This window comes from Crocodylus porosus, unplaced genomic scaffold, assembly GCF_001723895.1.
Source record: "Crocodylus porosus isolate Cpor-Errol unplaced genomic scaffold, CroPor_comp1, whole genome shotgun sequence".
NCBI lineage: Eukaryota > Metazoa > Chordata > Crocodylia > Crocodylidae > Crocodylus > Crocodylus porosus.
In genome coordinates, this window is record NW_017728937.1 from 912416 (window position 1) to 932745 (window position 20330).

The 20330-nt window shown below is 45.7% G+C and overlaps 2 protein-coding genes across 9 annotated transcripts in view; one reads left to right on the forward strand and one right to left on the reverse strand.

Annotated features, from left to right (window-relative positions):
• The window catches only part of LOC109318153 (inner centromere protein-like), a 39554-nt gene extending 32534 nt beyond the window's left edge, over window positions 1–7020 (reverse strand). For 2 of the 4 annotated variants that reach the window (XM_019547218.1, XM_019547219.1), the window contains exons 1-3: window positions 6352–6851; window positions 5632–5745; window positions 877–1634 (exon numbers count right to left, since the gene is read on the reverse strand). In XM_019547218.1, the coding sequence (XP_019402763.1) occupies window positions 877–1634; window positions 5632–5745; window positions 6352–6488 (1009 nt within the window). In that variant the 5' untranslated portion in view covers window positions 6489–6851. Of the gene's footprint in view, window positions 1–876; window positions 1635–5631; window positions 5746–6351; window positions 6852–6948; window positions 6966–6998 lie in introns of those variants that run through there. The other 2 variants (XM_019547216.1, XM_019547217.1) reach the window with 2 other exon arrangements.
• Window positions 7021–7490: 470 nt separating this feature from the next.
• Window positions 7491–20330, forward strand: part of INCENP (inner centromere protein) — a 32709-nt gene continuing 19869 nt past the window's right edge. Inside the window, exons 1-5 of one of the 5 annotated variants that reach the window (XM_019547212.1) lie at window positions 7491–7701; window positions 9122–9238; window positions 13957–14732; window positions 16578–16629; window positions 18521–18551. In XM_019547212.1, the coding sequence (XP_019402757.1) occupies window positions 7508–7701; window positions 9122–9238; window positions 13957–14732; window positions 16578–16629; window positions 18521–18551 (1170 nt within the window). In that variant the 5' untranslated portion in view covers window positions 7491–7507. The remainder of the gene's footprint in view (window positions 7702–9121; window positions 9239–13956; window positions 14733–16577; window positions 16630–18520; window positions 18552–20330) is intronic. The other 4 variants (XM_019547210.1, XM_019547211.1, XM_019547213.1 and 1 more) reach the window with 4 other exon arrangements.

Below are 20330 nucleotides of genomic sequence, written 5' to 3' on the forward strand. Positions count from 1 at the left end.
CCCTGGGGGTCTTCAAGCGAAGGCTAGATGTGTATCTAGCTGGGGTAATGTAGGCCCAGCACTCTTTCCTGCTTATGCAGGGGGTCGGACTCCATGATCTATTGAGGTCCCTTCCGACCCTAGCATCTATGAATCTATGAATACTTGACACTGATCCCTATACTGTGCTGAAGGCACAGCTTGGCGGGCAATTTCAGTACATCCAGGCAGGCAGTCTAAACAAAGGGCTTTGGCTGTGCAAAGCACAGAGTGTCCAACACATGCATGTCCAACACGTGTAGACGGCCTGCATGGAAATGTACTGTACTTGGGACAAGTGTCTGCACAGAGTGAAAGGGAAGTGGGAAGAGGGGTGTGAGATAGGTCATCTACAATCATGGTAAGGAACAGGTGCATCTATTTCTCTGAATGCCTTAGCTCTGAACAAAACAATATTTTGCTCTACAGACCCTTCTTGGACACTGCAACTTCACTGCATCCTCCAAAGGGGAAGAGCACTAGTAGAAGTTGACTCAATCAGACTAGACAAGAAACTCACCATTTGGTAACAGGGAGCTTTTGCCCAAGGCATGATCCAAGACTTTGAACATCATGCAATTACATTCCTACCCCCAAAAAAGGTGTGGGCAGTAAGGCCTGATACCCAAGCAAGTACAGCTGCAGAGACTAGGAGAGTTGAATTGTAGTTAGCCCCCTGTTATACTGGGTTACAGCCTTCCAGGGTATGATTTAGGAATCTCAAATATCCCCTTCCTGCCCAAGTAGCCCTGGGGGAATCTATTCCCTCAGCCCATGGTATCAAGTCACTGCTGGACTGTTAAGTAGGGAAGATTCGACCAGACATACTGACCAGTCTCTCAGAACTTGGGCACTTACAACTCACTCTGCTGGAGGCTGAGGATGACTCCTGAGCTGCTTTCTTCTTTGAAATAGCCCTGCTGATAGATTTACGGATCGTGTTCTCTCTCTTGCCAGCCAACGAATATTTCTCTGCCAATGAGGTCCTGCGGCTCTTGCGGGACCTCCTCATCAAGCTTCGGTGCCCTGAGCGACGGCTCAGTTTGGAGCTTGGGGAGATCCCTGTGCAGTCTTTCAAGTCCTGATAAAACTCCTTTTCTAGGTCCTGAGGAGGTGGCCTCTGCTCAGCTGTAGCCTCTCCATTTCCACTGCCTTTGGGAGTGGACGTCTTTGCTATTCTTAAGCTGGATACAACTTCAGCTTCTTCAGCCCCATTTGCTTCTGATGGGTCAGGAATAACTAAGATAGGGCCTGCAGATATAGGGGGCAGTTCAGTAACACCAGTCTTCTTGGGAGACCAGTCCTTTGAGATGGCCCCCAGCGTGCTACTTGCAGTTTCAAGTCTCTCTCCTTTCACACGCAATTCTTGCCCAAGGAGATTATTGGGGATGATTTCTGTCAAGGGAATCTGCCCTTCTGCTCGCTGCATCACAGCCACTGAGTCTGATGGCACAGGAAGCTTTGCTTCAGCATAGGCTGAGAGCTTTGCTGTGCTACAGGGGCTTGATACTCCTTCCCTTACATCAGTTGAGTTTTCCAGACCCTCTTTACTTCGGAGCCTTTGTAAAGGTTGCTTTGAAGATGTTAACTTGAGACTACTTCTCCTTCTTGATAACCTTGAAACAAACATTTTTAAAATGAAAATGATGCAGGACTTTTCTAGACCACCTAGAGTACAACACTCAGAGCAGCATTACACATGATCATAAGCCAGGTTTTTAAAACATGCATCCATAGTGACATTCTAGATAAAATTGTTGAACAGGAACATACATTAGTGTGTAAAAATAACCTGAAGGCCCTTCCCCTGCCCCCTAGCTCCTCCCCCTCCTTCCCACCCCCCATTTAAAAACTCAGCTTCCTTATGGCATCATCATTTCTTTAGGACTAGTTCCAGGACGACACAATTTGGATCCAGAAGGATTTCTGTTGGGACTCACTGGAAAGCTGACAAATAAGTGTAAGAGTAACAGGAAGCACAGCCTATGAGAAAGGGCTTAAAGCTAAATGAGTTGAGATTGGAAAAACAGAGTCCTAAATGATGCTGCAATGTGCAAGGGTTTGAAGAGGCAACACCGACTATCGGGGAGTAATAAGAACAGAGATAGCTAAATGTGTTAAAGTGTTTTATGTGCACTGACAGAAGTTTGCAGGAGGGGGTTAGCTTTCTGATGAATAAGGTCTGCTAGAGTGGGGAAGCATCTGCAGCTCGCTCCCCTTCACTTAAACCAGGGCCAAGTCCAATGGAAAGCAAGGAGGGAGAGCAAGAGAACACCTGGGGGAAAAAAAAACCCAATACCTTGTTGCACAAGGATGCTTCTGTGCAGACAGTAGTTTGAACATATTGAAAAGCATCAAATGACACACGATGGTATCTCTCATATAGAGATCACAAAGCGCAGGATAATACCCTCACACTTATTTTCTTATGTGATTGGTGATTTTGGGGTGCTCAACTGTTGTATAACCTAATGCAAGATACTTTTAAGGGGTCTGATATTCAAAAATAAACTTCAGGCATCTCAGTTTGGGCATTCAGGAACTGAACTCCCCCTCCCTCCCTCCCCAAAAAGGGGAGTTTTGAAAAAAAAAATTGGATGCAGGTAAATTCATAGAAGGAAAATAAAATAATCACACTTCTATGCATTTTCTCCATCCAGGTAGTTGATCCAATTGGTGTCACGCTGTGGCAAGCAATCTAATTAAAGAGCTTGTCAACATTCAGATAGCAACAAGCCACCCTTGCTTTCAGCTTTCCTTGAGTTTCTCCAACGCCCCCACCGCAGCTAACCCTCCCACCCACACCATTACTATTCCTGCCATTCTACTGTTTCCCCTTGTGTCTAGTTTCAACCTTATTTTAATTCAAATCATTCCTTCTCATCCCCAAGAGTTTTTACACCACAATTACCAAACAGCTTCTGAGCAGGCTCTTATCTTTGCAACTAGGCTGCCATTCACAACAGTTCAGGTACAATCACAAATTGATCCCTACTGGCAGGAGCAGATAGCTTCCTCTATGCTATATAGGCTAAAAATGAGACCTCTGAGCGAGGAACATTTTTAAACAGTGGACACCATGAGAAACAGCCCCCACTGGCAGATTAACATTCATGGGCTTCGCAGAGTTGAGCTCAAATAACTCTGAACTGAGGAGACAAGCACTTTGCAAAGTTGCATGGGAGAGCTCCAGGCTTAAGCACTGAGAGAGAAGAGCTGGTAAAGAATTCAGAGGGAGCAGGTAAGCCAGGAGGCATAAAGACAGAGTCAGTGATCACTCACCCTACAAGAGATGCAAGAAAACAGAGAAACAATGAGACAACTCAAGTCACTGTGATAGGTTGTGGGCTCAGAATACCAGTGGCCTATTTATTAATGGCTGATTTTGCTTTATTAGACACAGTAGCAAAGATAGTTTAGTTTAAGGACAGATTTGGAGGATAACAATAAATTAATCTGACAGGATTTTATATCTAGGGAATACGAAGGTGGGAATATGAAGGCTACGCAGCGTAAAAAAAGTTAAAAATGTAAAAATGGAAGTGAAGAAGGGGTCTGACAAATAGGTTTCAGATACTGTATTATGATCATCACCCTCATTTCCCCATGCATCCTAACTTTGTTGTTTTACTTTCCTGTTTTAAAGTGCCTTCATCCAGGCTGCTCTGCATGATGGACCACAGCAATTAGTAGGAGATACTGATAAATTATACAAGAGTAACAATAAAAAGACAATTTTGTGCACGTGGCAGCACAGCATAAGAAGTTTGACAGATGATTGATGTTTTAAGTTACCGTATTTCATGTGGTATAGGCCAACACTGTGTACAGGTTAACTCAGGGGTGGACAAAATGAGCCCCATGAGCCACATGTGGCCCGCTAGGCCATTCTATCTGGCACACAGGGCCCCTAAAATAATTTAGAAAATTAATATTTATCTGCCTCTGGCTGCCTGTCACACAGCCCTCAATAGCTTACCAAAATTCAGTAACCAGCCCTCTGCCCTAAATAATTGCCCGCCCTGGGATTTCAGTTTTAAGTTAGGAAAGTTACGATTTTCATAGGCATGGTGTGCAAGTCGAGGCCGAGCTCGGCGCTCAGCTGGCACGGCTCCATCCATTGCAAGCACCACTGCCTGGCCATGCAAGCTGAGCACTGAGAGCTGGCTCCATCCACTGCAAGCAGTGCTGCTGAGCACTGAACCCAGCACTGTTCCATCCCCTGTGAGAGTGATGTCAGGACTCAGTGCTCAGCTGGCACAGCCCCATCCCCTACAAACAGTGCAGGCTCACAGGGGATGGGGCTATACCAGATGAGCACTAAGCCTGGCCCCATCTGCTGTGAGCAGTGCTGCTGAGCACCGAGCCTGATGCCACTTGTAGCGGATGGGCTGGGCTCAGCGCTCAGCAGCACCACTTGCAGTGGAGGGGTCTGGGCTCAGCACTCAGCTGGCAGAGCCTCATCCCCTGCAAGTGGCACTGGGCTCAGCGCTCAGCTGGTGTGGCCCCATTCCCTGCAAGCAGTACTGGTGTGGCCCAGGCAGTGCTGCTCACAGGGGACGGGACCATGCAGCTGAGCCCCAAGCCCAGCCTTACCCCTGTTCCCTGCAACCAGCGCTGAGTTCCGCACTTGGCTGGTGCAGCCCCATACCCTGCAAGAGGCACTGCCTGGGCCATGCCACTTGCAAGGGAAGGTGGTACAGTGTAGAAGTCAAAGTTGCATTTTCAGAGGCCAAAATTGGGCTTCAAAACTCAACTTGTACATCATGAAATATGGTAACAATGTATCTTTTGCTTAACAATAATTAGGAGAGAAGAAAAAATGTTAGTTCTTAATAAGATGAGAAAAGTGTGGGGAAAAGCTATTCTGCACGCTAAGAACATAAGACACTTTCCTTAAATTCGGTTCAAATCTATTGAATATATTTATAAAAGAAAAGCCAAAAAAGCATTTAAATTAAAAATCCAGTTTCAAATTTTGCTGCTCGTGTCCTATGAAGGCTTTATGTATCTCTCAGTTAAGACAACGGAGAGACAAAAATCAGCTTCATTTTAACTTATAGAAGCAACTAATAATCACTTTCAGGTTTTCATGCACTAGAGGTTTTGTTTGTAACGTTGACAATTTAAAAAATAAAACAAAAACAAAAACAAACATACAAACACTTTAAATAGCTATGGAAAGAGTTACTAGCTTCATATTTTGCCAAAAACAAACTTTTACAAAACACAGCTTGAACCAATTTTGGCCTGACCACGTCCCACTAAGCCAGGGGCAGGCAATTATTTTGGGCGGAGGGCCGCTTACTGAGTTTTGACAAGCCAGAGAGGGCCGCATGACAGGCAGCCAGGGGCAGATAAATATTAACTTTCTAAATTTTTCAGTGGCCCTGCAGGCCAGATAGAATGGCCTGGTGGGCTGCATCCAGCCTGCGGGCCTCAGTTTGCCCACCCCTGCACTAAGCAGACTAATGATTTAAAGTTTGAATGTATACTGTACTTGTTGATTTGGGCTTTTTTTTTCTACCTGGCAAAACTTTTTCCCCTCCTTTGTTTGGTTCTTTAAAGTTATTTGCCATGTGGCATATCTAAATTGACTGGGGAACCACTTACCTTTTTCTGGACAATTCTTTGTTCTCCTCCCTCAGAGAAAAGGAGCTTTTCTTCCTCCTCCGTTTCTTCTGCGATGGTGTTTTGGGCATCAGTTCAGGCTCAGCACTGAAGTTGCTGTTGCACAAATAAAAGGCAGAAGACAGAATGTTTGATCTGCTGCCTGACGATCATCCTATTTGCCTCGTGTGGAGACAGAGTGAATTAATCATGCCGAGGGTCTTATGTGAAGAAAGGGCCCAGTTGTACTTATTTTACATATTATACTTACTGAGTTACTTTTTTAACATAAAAATTTCATCTCAGCTGGGGGCCCATGAGTTTGTTTGCCTAGGGCCCACTAAAGAGTTAATCTGGCCCTGTATGGCGAGTTTATGGCACAATAAGGTAGGGCCTGTGCCAAGGCAGCAGCAACACAGACATTCTGGCCTACGCTAGACTGAAGCAAGCTGCCCAAAATACAGACAAAAAGAGCTACTAAGGAGGTAAAGGAAATGCTATTGTACTAACTAAGGCAGCACTGCCAGGCACTTTTTTCAGATCTAGAATCTGAGACTCCAAACTAACTCTCCACTGGGTGGGAATTAATTCTTCTGTCAAATCCTGCCCAACAAAGGAAGAACTCAAGAAATGAGTAATTTTTATGAGAAACAGACTCCAGCCTCTGGAATCAGAAAGATCACAGGGTTGAGTTGCCCTCTTCTGCCAGTCAGGTGGACCAACCTATCAAACATCTTCACAGCCTCCTCCTCAATTTCCCGCAGCCACGCCAAATGCTTGTGCTCAGCATTGCCCAGGAACTCCGACAGCTTCTGGCTGCAGAAGTCCAGCAGGTTGGTGGGACCCACCGTTTCCACCATGGCTCTACCTACAATGGGCAGGCAAGTAGAAAAGAGGCGATCGTTAGGCAAGGCACCTTTCACAGGGCACCACTGAGCCTCAGGGAGGCAGCTGTGTCCCCATGATCCCTTTGGGAGACAGAGGGCTATCCCCAAGCTAGAGAGGGGATGGAAGACACAGGGAAGACGCCCCACAGGCAGCAGGAGTGGGCATCAGACCCATCCAGTCTAGCTCTCCCATCAGCACCCACTGCCCTGCTTTAGCAGCAGGAGCCCAGGTGCCAGCTCCTTCCCACACCCAGGGGTGCTGGGACGCAGGAGCCCTGCTGGGGTTCCCCAGCCCTGCAGGGAGGCAGGGCAGCCAGGGGACCCAGGCGTCCCGCCCCACCCCTGCCGCAGGTGAGGCACGTCCCCGGCCAGGGCACAGGCAGGGGCACCAAGCCCCGCCCGCGCCACACAGAGACTCCCTCCCAGGCCCCACCCTTGGTGGAGTGCCCTCAACAACCATAGAGACGGCAGCTAGATAGGCACCCTCCTAACCGGAACCACCTGCCATACCCACAGCAATGCCCGGCACAAAAAGCAAGAGCCAATGGCTGGCTTCCCCCCTCGAGGTTATCTGACGTTGCGCCAATCAGAGAGCGCTGTAGAGGAGCGGCCCGCCCATTGGCTAGCGCTCTTGTCCATCAAATGCTACCCGTTTAGCTACAGGCTACGGAGGCGACGCGGCTCTGTCTAGCTGCCCCGCCTATTAGCTCTCACCTGGCCTTGGTTTGGTCCCTCCTCCTCCTCCTAACTGCCCTGCGGAAGCTCCTCCCAGGCTCAGTCCTCCAGGGACAATAGAGTTCGCTGGCCAGCAGGGCCTGTTGTGTAGCTGGGCTCTGCTTTTTTATTTTTCCCCCCCCCACTTCCTTTCCCTCACTCCCCGCCCCTTTCCTTTGTGACGTAAGCGCGCGCTGGCCCAATGAGCGCGGCAGGGAGATGAGCTCGATTCAAAAAATTTAGGCGGGCGCCGGTGGGGCTGGCAGCCGGGGGGGGTCATGTTCGAGGCCGCGCCGGGCGCGCTCCGACCGTTGGCGGCTCGGGCCATTGCAGGCGGCGCGGCCATGGCGGGCACGGCGCATCTCGTGGAAACCTGCAGCCGGCGGCTGGCCGAGTTCCTGCGCGATGTGGATGAGACGGACCTGCTGTGGCTGGCCGAGATCCGCGACGAGGCGGCCCGCATGTTCGGCAGGTGCGGGGTGGCCCCTTCTCCCAGCCGTCGTCTGGCGCAGCCGTGGGGGCAGCGGGGCGGCCACGTACGTCCAACCACCACCTGGGCCTTCTCCAGCTCTGGCCGGCGGGAGGCCCTGGCTGGGGTGGTCGCGGTTGCCGCCTTTCCGGCCTTCGGGGTCCGCTGCCTCCTTTTTGCGGGGGGAGCGCGGACCGAGCCCCCCAAGGTAGCGCGAGACTGCTGAGGACAGAGGAGCTGGTTTCTCAGGACGCGTGTGAGGGGTCCTGGGTATAAAACGCATACCCTGAGGGGCCCCAAGTAGAGCGCATGAAGGGATGGTTCCAGCCGGGCCAAGGAGACTGAAATTGGGGGTGCTAACTGGTTCTGTGTGAGCCTGTGCCTCTTATCCTCTTGTGCATCAGCCAGGGTTGCTCAAGGCAGGATGTGCCCTGAAGAGCTCGACCCTGCCAAGCACATAGCTTGCTCTCTCCCTTGTGGTCCTGCAAAAAAGGCTCAGGAGCAATATCCTGAAGGAACAAAAGAATAGGAAGTGCAACAACACCCCCTCCCCCACGTTACTGTTCACTTTTTCAGTGCCCTGAGGATGCATTTGCAAATGCTTGCCAAGTACAGTGACATCCCTGGGAGGAAGTCACTGAGAAAGTGCAGGTATTTCCTATAATAACAGTACTAATCATACATGTGTCTGTACTGAGCACAGAGCAAGTCAGCTGTTAATGCCTCCAAGGAAAAGAACTAGGTATTATCCCCTGGCCTGTTGCTAGTCAGGGCTTTCATCAGAGTTCCTGGGGCAACTCGCAATGACGGGTGGAAGTGAGGGGCAGGGATTGATAACAAACATGCCAAGGGTAGGTCAGTCAGGCTGAGATTTGACTCTGATCCAGTCATGCTTTCTGGTGCCAAGTGAACAGCCAGCTTTAAGCACAGGATGCACACAGCTTAAGGATGTGTCAAAAGCCCTTCATTTCAAAAGAGAAAACCTATTGTTATTTTACCACAACTGATAGACATAGCTAATAGCTAGCATGTACATTTCATTATTCATAACTGCAGGACTTGGTGCTTGCAGGAAAAAAGACACTTTCTCTAAAGCGCTCTAGGTGAGAATTTTAAAGCTTCTTGGTGACTTGAGACCTGTATTCTGACTAGTACTGATGTAGTACAGGAGGTTTTTGTTTATCCTCTGAAATTTAAAGCCCCAACTGAATAAGACCATATGCACATGCTTTGTGAGACTACTGGCACCTCAGTTTCCTTACTATCTCCTCTGCAGCCCTAGCAGAGGTGAGCCTTGTGGTCTCCCATGACATTGTATTTATCTTCTCATGAGTTGGAAAGCTGCCTTTCAGAGACAGAGTGGCATAAAAAGCAAGTAAAGTGCCCAGGTAATGTTACTACTTTTGCTTTTTCATTTGTTAAGCAGTGACTGTAATGATGAACCAGAGTTGATGCCAAAAACTCCATCACAGAAAAATCGTCGCAGGAAGAAGCGTATTTCTCTTGTTCAGGATGAGAATGAAGATCCAACCAGGAAAAGGTAGGAATGTCCCTGGAATACTTTATATTTGAAGATATTAATCCTATTTTTGACTGGGATCTTATCTGAGTTTTTGCATTAAAAAGTTGTTGCTTTTCAAGCCTTAAGTGGAAAACTTGAGAAGAAATCCCTCTAAGAGGGAGGATGGTTTTAATATAATCTGTACATTTTGCTGTTTAAGCACGTACTGCATAGAAGAAATGTTATATTAGGTGATGGGTGAAGGAATTAAGCAGTTACTACCACTCTTTTAGAATCTTTGTGTCTTTCCATGTGTGTGTAGGCTAGTGGTTCTCAAGCTTTTTAGCCTCAAGGCACACTGGCTGCAAACCACTGAGCTAGATTCTAGCTCATGCCAAGTGAGTGTGGAGAGGCAGCCCCTTACCCTCTGTGCCCTGTTTTTTCCACCATTTGCCCCCTCCCAGTGCCTGCTCTGTATCTGAGAAGGCAAGCGCTGCTTCTCCAGAAGCTTGAACACAAACAGCCAGAGGCACATGCACCCACAGCACTTCTCATACTCCTAAAGCAGGTGAGAGGAGTGGACGATGCTGGGGGGACAGGCCAGGCCAAAAAGTGCAGCTCTGCAGCTCCATGGCTTCCCATGCACTTGTGCATGCACTACAACAAAGTGGTGGGAGCACAGGGGATAAAGCAGCTGTGGACACTGCTTGCCTGTGGAATGCTGGGGTGCCTGTTTCAGGGAAAAAGGAGTGATCACTTACCTCCTGGCATGGGGGCCAGGCATTGTCACACCCTTGCAAGAATCTCATGGGACCTTGGTTAAGAATCACTGGTTTAGGCTGTCCACAGGAGAGACAGATCTTTGGCAAAGTGTGCCCTTTTCAGCTATGGAATTAAATAGAGTCCCACATTCCTGAAACTGTAGGACCTTTCCCATGCGTCAGTCTCTGCCTCTGTCAGGTGACTTTATCACTCCTAATGCTGCGTATCAGCCTAGTAAATGCTAAAGACTCACCTTTAAAAGCTGCTCTCTCTATACAGCGTTGTACTGTAAAGAAACCATTTTGGATGCTGGCTTAGTGTGCTGAAACTCTAACGGTATTAGAAGTCCACAGGATCCTAGGAAAATAGGGATGGAAGGGACCTGATAAGGTCATCTAGTTCTACCTTCTGCTTAAGGCAGAATCATACTTGACTCTAGACCATGCCAGCCAAATATCTTTCAATCTGCTCTTGAAAATTTCCAGGGGAGATTTGCCACTTTCTCTAGATAGCCAGTTCCAATGCTTGGCAACCCTCCTAGTCAGAAAGCTCCTTCTAATCTCAAACCTAAATTTCCTCTGATGTGACTTGAGTCCATTGCTCCTAGCCCTGTTCCCTGTGGTCACAGAGAAAAGGCTGTCTTTATCTTCATTATAGTTGCCTTTCAGGTACTTGAAAACTGTTATCAAATCTCCTCTCAGTCTTCTCTTTTTTTCTCCAGGCTAAAAAACCCTAGTTCTTTCAGCCTTTTCTCATAAATTAGACCTCTAATAATTTTTGTTACTCTTTTTGGACTCTTTACAAACAGCTCATGTCCTTGAAGTGTGTGACCCAAAACTGGACCCAGTACTCCAGATTAAGCCTCAGCAGTACTGAATACAGTAGAAGAATTATTTCCCTTGATTTGTAGGTGGCACTCGTCTTAATACAACCCTGTATACTGTTGGCCTTTTTGCAAAAAGAACACAGCATTGGGTTATATTTCACTTGACCACATGCTCTGTATGGCCACATGCACTGTAACCCCCAGATCCTTCTCTGCATTACTGCAGCCTAGCATGTTCCATAATCTACATTTGTGTGTGAAATTATTTTGTCCTAAATGCAGGACTTCACACTTGTCTTGTTTAATCTCATCTGATTGATTGCAAACCATTTTCCCACTCTATCCAGGTAATTCTGGATCCCACCCCTACGCATTATAGCATCCGCAACTCCACCCAGCTTGATGTTACTGTAAATTTGCGAAGTGTACACTTGATCCCATTGTCTGAATCACAACAAAGATATTAAACAATATTGGATGTAGGGCAGACCCCTTGGGAACCGCTCTTGATGTTTCTTCATAATTGGATGTTGAGTCATTAAGGACTGCTTACTGAGCTTGATGGATACAAAACTGGTTGGATCATCTGACAGGACTCAATCTAGTCTGCATTTCTTTAGCTTGTTAATGACTACATTGTGGGAGACTGGCAAGAGCTTTGCTAAAGTCCAAGGCATAACACATCCACTGCTTTCCCCACTACCCACAGCACTTCATCAAAGAAGGAAATCAGGTTGGTTAGGCAAGACATGGTCTGTTTGAATCGAGGCTGGCTGTTTCTGATCACCTTGTTCTCCTTAAGTGCTTCACAATAGATTCCTTGAGGACCTGCTCCATAATTTTTCCAGGTACTAAGGTCAGGCTGACCTAATACTAGTTATTTCCTGGATCCTCCTTCTTTTTCAAAAAATGGGCATTATATTTGCCCTTTTCCAATCATCCCAGCCCCACAGGTTCTCAAAGAAGATAGCCAGTAGCTTTGAAATTACTTCACCCAGTTCCTTCAGAACCCATCCAGCCCTGTCAACTTAAAAGCATCTAACTTCTCTCAGTAATCCCTAACCTGCTATACCATGATGCTAGGCTGTTTGACTCCTTCCTTATCTTTGCTGCCAACTGCATTCATCATCTGGTAGCTGCCCCGACTTGTGAAGACTGAAGTGAAAAAATGAAATGCTTCTCTCTGCATCATCTGTAACTAGATTGCCTTCTGCATTTAGTAAGGGGCCTATGGTTTCTGTGGTCCTCCTCTTACTCTTGACATGCTTGTAGAATCTCTCTGTTGTTTCTTATGTCCCTTGCCAGTTGCATCTCAAATTGTGCCTTGGCCTTTTTAATCTTCTCCCTGAATGCTCATGTAATACTGTTATGCTTTTCCCTAGTAATATGACCAAATATCCCGTTTTTGTGAGATTCCTCTTAGAGTTTCGACTTACTGAAGAGATTGGCAACCAGTCTTCTGTTGCACTTCCCATTCTTTTGTTATTTTGGCATAGGTTGCTCCTGTGATCTTAATATGATCTCATTAAAGTATATTGAGCTATTCTGGACTCCTTTTCCCATCAGACTTCCCTACCAAGGGATCCTGCCCTTCAGTTCACTGAGTTTGCTAAAGTCTCCTTTTTTCTTTTTTTTTTTTTTTAAGAGTCTAGTATCATCTTCTGCTGCTCTCCTTAGGATCTTGAACTCTGATTCCATGGTCATTGTCACCCAACTTTTCTTCCACCTTCACATTGTCAACCAATACCTCCCTGTTTGTGAGCAGCAAGCTGAGAAGAGCTTCCTCCCTTGTTACCTCTCTGTTAGCTGTAACAGAAAGTTTATTGCAAACACACTCCAAGAATTTCCTCGACTGCTTGTGTACTATCCTATTTCTCTCCCAGCAGAGGTCCTGAGAATTGGATTCTGTGATTTGGAAGTTTCAGTCTCACATATACACCACTTGTCACGTATCACAGCGTCGGATGCAGAGGGCTGCAGGAGTTTATATAGGGGAAATCTAGCATGCTGTGGTTCCTTAACTTGGAAAAAAACCCCATGATCTGTGGAAAGCAACTTGCTTTAATTATTGAAATCTCTTGTGCAAACAGGATCTTGCTTCAGCTGCTCACATACTCCACCATAATTTCCATGCATCTGTCACGGGTTCGTTCATTCCTCTAATTCGACAGACAATGTTTTACAAATATTGGAATGTTTCCTGAAGGTTTGGTTTAAATTTGACTCTTGTCCATCTGCATAAAAGCCACAGATAAAAATCTGTGATGTAAATCCTTGACATTTATATCACTTGGTTTCATCCCAGTATTGCTTTTTTCTCTTTCCTCCTCCCCCATGGTATACAACTCTGTGTGTGAAGAATGTGAAGCCTACAATGATTGTCTTACCTAAGCTATCTGCCTCAACTAAAAATTATCCTTGTAGATCACTCCACCCCTCCCACTTCTGTTTCTTCCTATTCTATGTCCTCTCCCCTTTGTCTTCTAAAGTGCTTTTGGCCACTTATGGGGGGGGTGCATCTACACATGCACTTTCCTGTCGAGTTGACTAATTAGCTCCATAATAAAGCATCACAGTCTGCACATGCACTGGTATTAGGGTGCAGTAAATTAACAAACTCTGCCATAGGATAATACTGTCCAGGACAGTACTGTCCTACAGCAGAGTAGTTAAATGAGCTGCAATGCATGTTTGACTGTGATGAGCTGGCTGGGAACAAGGGTGCTACAGTGCAGCTGCTCAGCACCGCTGCCCTCAAGCCTGGGGCTGACCACCTGGACCCCTGCCAGCATGGAGCTGCTTCTCCCTGGCTCAAAATGCTGTGGTGCCAGGCGCATGTCTAAACGCTGCATTCAAGAGTAGTTTTCTCTGAGGTGAATTGTGCCAGAGTTTATTGCTCTGAGTTAATTACTTGTGTAGCTGCACCCACTGTTACCAACACATGGGCTTTTCAGAATCAGATTGCCATTTTACACAAATATCTGCTTAAAGAAAAAATAATCCACCGAAAGCTTCTTTTGCCTTATTGATCAGACAACACTCTCTCTAACCTACAAATATAAATGAACACATTCTGTGTTATAGAATCTACCTGTAGGTTATAGATATGAATCTGGTCTGTAGGTTTTCTGAATTAGGCTTCAGTCTGATACACTATTTCTATCACTAGGTTGTCCAGGAGGAGGAATAGTAGTATTAAGCCACGATCTTCTAAGCGATATTCCCAAAAACTCCAAAACAAAGACAACCTGGGAAAAATCTGTGCTGCAGTGGAAGAGGCCTCCCTACATCAAGAAGTAACAAGATCTGAGGCTACAACAGGTGCTAAATGCTCTGAGGCATTTCCCAAGAAACCAGCTGTCAAGGCAATAGAGGAGAGAATCCCCTTTGTAGAGATCAGCGTCAATGATCGCAGTAGCGCTGAGTTACATCTACAGGGGAACGTGCCAGAGACAGCGGATGAGGTCTCCAGAATCATCTGCCTGGGCTCAAGTGATGAGTCTCCCCAAAAAAATGGAATGGTAGAAAACCAGCCAGTCCTTGAAGCCTCTGTGCTTGTGGTCTCTCAGACCCCAGAAGCAAATGGGGTAAGAGGAAGCCGGGGTGCATCTAAGCTGAAAATAGCAAATACGCTCACTACCAAAGCCACTGTAAATGAGGAGCCTGAGGAGGTTGATGGCTGTGCTGTGGGACCACAGGATAAACAGACTCCAGGAAAGGAGCTTTCCCAGGATTTAAAAGACAATGCAGGGACTCCTACAGGCTCCCGATCAAGCCGACGCTCTGTGCGCCGTAGTCTGATGGGTAAGACTTCCCTCACCCACAGAACATCATTGGCAGAGAAGTACTCGTTAGCCAGCAAAAGGGAAAGCATGATCCGGAAATCTATCAGTAATTCTAAGAAGAAAGTTCGGAAGTCATCTCAAGCCTTCAACAATGTGAACTGTAAGTTTCTAAGGTTTACCAAACCACTTTGCTTTGCGCTGTGCCCATGTGGCCTACTACAGTTAAGTATTTCTTTCTGTTGCCCAATTTAACGTCACACAGGAAGTCAGTGAAGCTGATTCCTCTTAGCAGCCGTGTAAAGGGTGCTGTGGACTACTGATTCTGGAGCTTCCCTGTTTTCAAAAGGGGAGCCAGGGTCAGAATTTTCAAAACCTAATTAAAAGTGGTAAGGAGTTTCTTATTTTAACTTGCAGTGGCAACAGGTTTCTATCTTGAGGGGGAAGGAAAACTAGGTTTAAATATCCCATTGCTGTGGTGATAGGAAGGAAACAACACTATCTTAGCGCAAACAACCAAAAAGCAGCATTTCTCTACTGTGCCAGGCATGAATGAAATCCAAAAAGTAAAGAAAGGTGTCCTAGTAAGATGACTTCTGAAATGTAAATGCTGTGGGGAAGTTTTGTAACCTAAACAGAGGGAACTCAGGCCCGTTACAAAGGAGGAAAGCTATTAGACTAACAGCCTTCCAGTTGTGTTGATGCGTAGCATTTTAACCAAGGTGTATTTATTTATTTATTTATTTATTTTTAACATGCAGACAAGCAGTTCTTGAAGAGTTACCTATGAAAAAACACAGATTGGAAGTATTTGCACATAGTTTAATATGCAGTTGCACAGCAGCTGAGCTGTTTGAGAACTGTGCTAGAGACTGAGACTCTCCACACCTGGGGATGGCAACCTCTGGTCCCTGGGCCAGAACTAAACAGGATTTTGAATCCAGCCTGGGAAGGTCTAACTTGGCCTGGGAAGGGAGCAGCATGCAGATGTGCCATGTTACCCATCCCCTCTACAGTCTGCCCTGTTGCACTGTCTCCTTTCACTTGCTGAAGGGGGGTTGGTTACCTGCAATGAGAGAAGTGCAAGGACATGAGCTTTGGGAGGGGCCCCAACCTGGGACGGTAAGTTGCCAGCCCCTGCTCTGTACTGGTGACTTTTGTGTAAAGCTGTCCTGCGATACTGCCCAAAGCACTTCCTAAACAAAAGTGAACTAGCCAATCCTGGCAGTGTTCTCTGCAGTGGAGTTTGAAGAAGCACTGTTGAAAAAGTTTTGTTAAGTCAGTTTGGATAGTGGCTGTTGCTGCTCTTTGGAATACTTTGCTGACAGTTTTTTGTAACAGTAGTTCAACTTCCTTGAGTACATAAAGTTTGAGTCCTTTGTTAGTGATTAATGGTTCAAGCTTATCTGAAATTTATTTTAAATTCATTTCAGGTAGGACATGGCCTTGCAAAATAAGTGGGGATGTAACTGTCTCGTTGCAAGTACATGGGATGTTATTTTTCTGAGCTAATATAAAGCCAGTTATGTCTGCTTTTACCGTTTTGGAAAGCAAAGTGTACTAGAGAGATTTGATTTGGGTAAATAACTGGGAGAAAGAATTGACTGGCCCTCAGTGTCCTTAAAGCGTGACAGAAATGCACCCCAAGTTAGAAGAGAGGAACTGAATGACCTTTTACTGCAATCTTGTCCCACCTCTATGTGTATATATATCTCCATAGTATAAATTGGGGTGTCTGGTTAAGGAGCTAGGGACTTCTTAGTGATATGGAGAGCTTATTCTTTCTTGGTGAAGTAAGGGGAGTCAAGTTCTTTGAAGAGCTCTTTATGTATTATGTATTTCTATTACGTAATAAGTAGTAGCAAACTTAACTGAATCCTGCAGCAATTCCATGCAGGTGGAATAGAGAAAGGTGAAGAATGAACATGGAGGTCCCGGGTTCTGAGCTTCATTTGCCAGATGAGATTTTTCACTTGAACTTTGTTTTTTGCTTTTTCTCTTCCTTCAGGTTACAGCTCCATAGTGACGCTTGTAGATGAAGAAAAAACAATCAAAAATGGGTGAGACTACTTTATGAAAGGTTCCTTTAAGGGTTACTGTTTCACTTGCTAAATGTTACTGTGAGAGAAGTGTATTCAGCGGGAGTTACCCAAAAAGTCATAAATTGGCAGTGAGCATGTGGAGGAACTTAGTAGAGATTCCAAGTAACCACTGTTAAGTCAGCATTGCTGCAAAACTAGCAACAGTTTTATAAGTAGTAAAATACTTGAATAGGGAAAGTGGATAATGAGGTTAATGTAGAGAGACTTTTCTCATCCAGAGGTAAGAAAATGTGGGCCTGTACTGGAGGTCTTATTCCCAGTTGCTCTTCAATTTTGAGCATGAAGACTTGTGAATTCCTTATGATGTTTAATATTGCCTCCGTGTGGCTCTAGAACCTTTTTGGACAGGTGGGAGGTGTGCAGAAATTTCTGCAGTCCTGCATAGAGTGAAAGCATAACTCATTTTCAAGAATGATTCCATCATTATTTACTTGCTGGAGAAACCACAGAATTAGTCTCCCTATCTCTGTATTCAACAGTTAAGTACCTTTTTAATACTGATTTTTAATCTGGACTGAAACAAGATTTTAGCACGATAGGTTTCTAAGCATTTCATTACAGCTTTTGAGGTTTTTTGCTGCCTTTGGCCATGCCCAGAATTTCAAACCAGTATAGGAAGTTGAGGACAAGATGTCTCCCTTCACTTCAAGTGGGCTTGAAATATGCCCTGTACTATGGGGAACAACGTTCAATTAATGTATGTATTGCTTGCAAGAGAACCAAAAGAACTATAGAAATGGTTAAGAGCCTGTTCTTCTAGCAAAGCCCAGGAGATGCTCACCTGAAAGGTTGCCTTTGAGTGTGGGTAGTGTGCTTTGTAAGCCTACCTTAGTGAGAAAGTATGACATAAAAACCCTGGAAGAGACTTACTGTTCTTTAATAATGCTCTTTCAGAAGAAACTCAAAGTAAGTTCTACCATCTAAGTTCCCATACTGTACAAATACAGCTAGAAAAATTCCTGGAGTATCTCTTGTTCAGAAGTCTCAAAGAGAAGTTGGGTCTTGGATCTCAGCTAATCAGATCCATTTTCTGACTGATCTGTTTCCGTATTGCAGGACTGTCCAAGTATTGGGAGTCAAAATCATGTGAAGACTTGGGTGGACAGAATGTGACTTATAGCCTGTAGTCCAGGATTGTCAAACTTATTTATTCCCCAGACTATATTTGGACCACAGGGCTTGTTGCATATCTAGGCTATGGTGGTAGGGCAAGTGGTGGCAGAAAGCCAGGGTGGGTTGATATGGTTGTCACTCACCCCCTGCTTCTGACACATGCCCCCAGCAGGGCATTGTGCCCTGGATTGTGGGGGTGAGCCCCACCCCTGTTCACCCCATGCCAAAATTCATGGTCCCATTTTTTGACACCTCAGGCTTAGTCTATTGGGAAGGAACTCCTTCATGGTTCTCTTACCTGAAACATTTTTATCTTGAATTTGTGAAAGGAGAGAGTTCTAAAGTGGTTAAACGTAATGGCAGTTTGGAAGGTTCAGAATAGTTTTAAGGCAGGGGTGGGCCAGATGCGGCCCACCGGGCCATTCTATCCAGCCTGTGGGACCCCTAAAAATTTAGAAAATTAATATTAATCTGCCCTGAACTACCTATCATGTGGTCCTTGATGGCTTGCTGAAACTCGATAAGTGGCCCTCTGCCCAAAATAATTGCCCGTCCCTGGTCTAAGGAGAAAAGACTTTATTAGGTACAGTGCAGATGAGACTGCAAAAGAAAAGCAATTCATTTCTTGGCAGGAGGGTTTCTTGAATGGATGTGTTGCTGTAAAATACATTTGCCTGTGTGTAGCTTTGAAGGAACTAGTAATGCTTGTTATTAAGTGTGTACTCCTTCCTTCCAGGTCTGTGCAGGAACCTAGCACCTCAAAGCAGGTAAGATCTGGGAAGGGATAACGTTGTGTAAATAGAGGTGAATTATGAAAACCCTTTTCTCACCCACCTACCCCCTTGTTGAGTGGTACCTAATATGGGTTGAATAAAGTTAGAGTTAAGTATAGGAAATATTCATAGCCAAGATTAATCGGTGTATTAAAAAAGCAGCACTTAAAGAAGGCATGTCACCACTTTAAAGTCCAGTCACAGTAATTATCTTGCATCAGGGATCTGCCCAAGGTGCTCCAAAATACCTGGTTATATCTCACCTGGTTTCAACAGCAACGAAAGTTTTGTGTATGTAAGGCAGTTGGAGAAAACTAAATGTCACATATGCTGAAACACCTAGCGCTACAACTCACATTTCTTTCAGTTAGTCTCATGAGGAAAAGCCCAAGATTGTGGAGGCACTTGTTCCACAATTGCTTATTCTTTCTTCAGTTGTCACATGGTTCTGTGCAGTGCTGTTCAGTACCGTTAGAATCTCAAGGCAGTCTTATGCTCTGGGAGGATGGGTTGGGGCTAGTGTGCCTATAGATTCTGTGCCTTTCTACTATCTGGAAGAGTATTTGCACAAACTTATTCAGATAGCTATGCATTTTGTGTTAGCCAAGAGTCAATTTGCCTCAAATCAATGATTGAAGAAAGAGTTGGAGGTCAGTAGGAGAAAGAATAGTCTGTTGTACTTTACAGCAGGTATATATGTTATGCTCCCCTCTGTGTGCCTTCTACAGGCTGCAGACCTTAAAAACTCTTGTATTAATGGACCATTTAACTTCTTTAGGTTGTTCAGGGAAGACTGAAAACTCTAACTTCTCTCCCTCCTCCCCTCTATCTTCTCTCGCCCTTTCTGTTGCTGAGTCGTCTTGGCTAAAAGTAGAGGTGCACCAATAGAGGTCTGACATCAAAGAAAATTGGATGTATTGGAAATTGGCCTGAAGTGGCTGATAATTTCGCCGATAAATGCCCATGCACGCCCTCAGCCAATTTGGGAGGAGGGCATTGGTATGGCTGCAGAGTTTTTTGCTTTTTATTATTTGTAGTGGGGCTGTGGCCCTCTTCCTTGGATGTCAAGTGGTTTTGAATGATCTTTATAGCACAGGACTTTGGTCACTGTGGTCCCCCTGCTTTACCTGTGGCAAATTAGATTGTCAGGGTTGACTGGAGCCTTGCTAATAGGTTAGACAGTGGATTTATATAGGATGGTTTGGGTAGGGGGTGATCCTGCCTCAGGCTGGGGCTTGGAGTAGATAACCTCTGGAGGTCCCTTCCAGCCCTACATTTCTTTGATTCTATAAACCTGCCACATTTTCCTAACTCAGGACTAAAGTTTTAACACTCTCCAAATCCATTGCTTAATTTTGCTTTATTTCTATCACTACCTCATCCCAAGATTACCAGCCAGCCTGCTGATGGATGACCTTCAAAGGCAATGTTGCACATAACATTAATATTGTTGGTTGATTTAATGTCATCCAAAGCCACTGTCTGCTTTTCTGTAGATCAAGACTGTTCAGCTTCTCAGCAGCTGGGGCTGCACGCCCTGCAGGCTGCAGCAGCAAAGGCCGCAAGCTCCACCAGCACAAGCCACCTGTCCCTGGGTGGGTGGGTGCTTCTCTTCTCACTGCATTGTACATGCAGCTACCTTCAGCTCTCTGGCTGTGGGTTCTCTGCTGGACTGTGCCATGTGGCTGCAGGCTCCCACACCTCAGGCTGTGCCACGCCACTCTACCCTGTCCTGTCCCTTGGCTCAGGAAGCAGAAGCCAGAGGATAGAGGG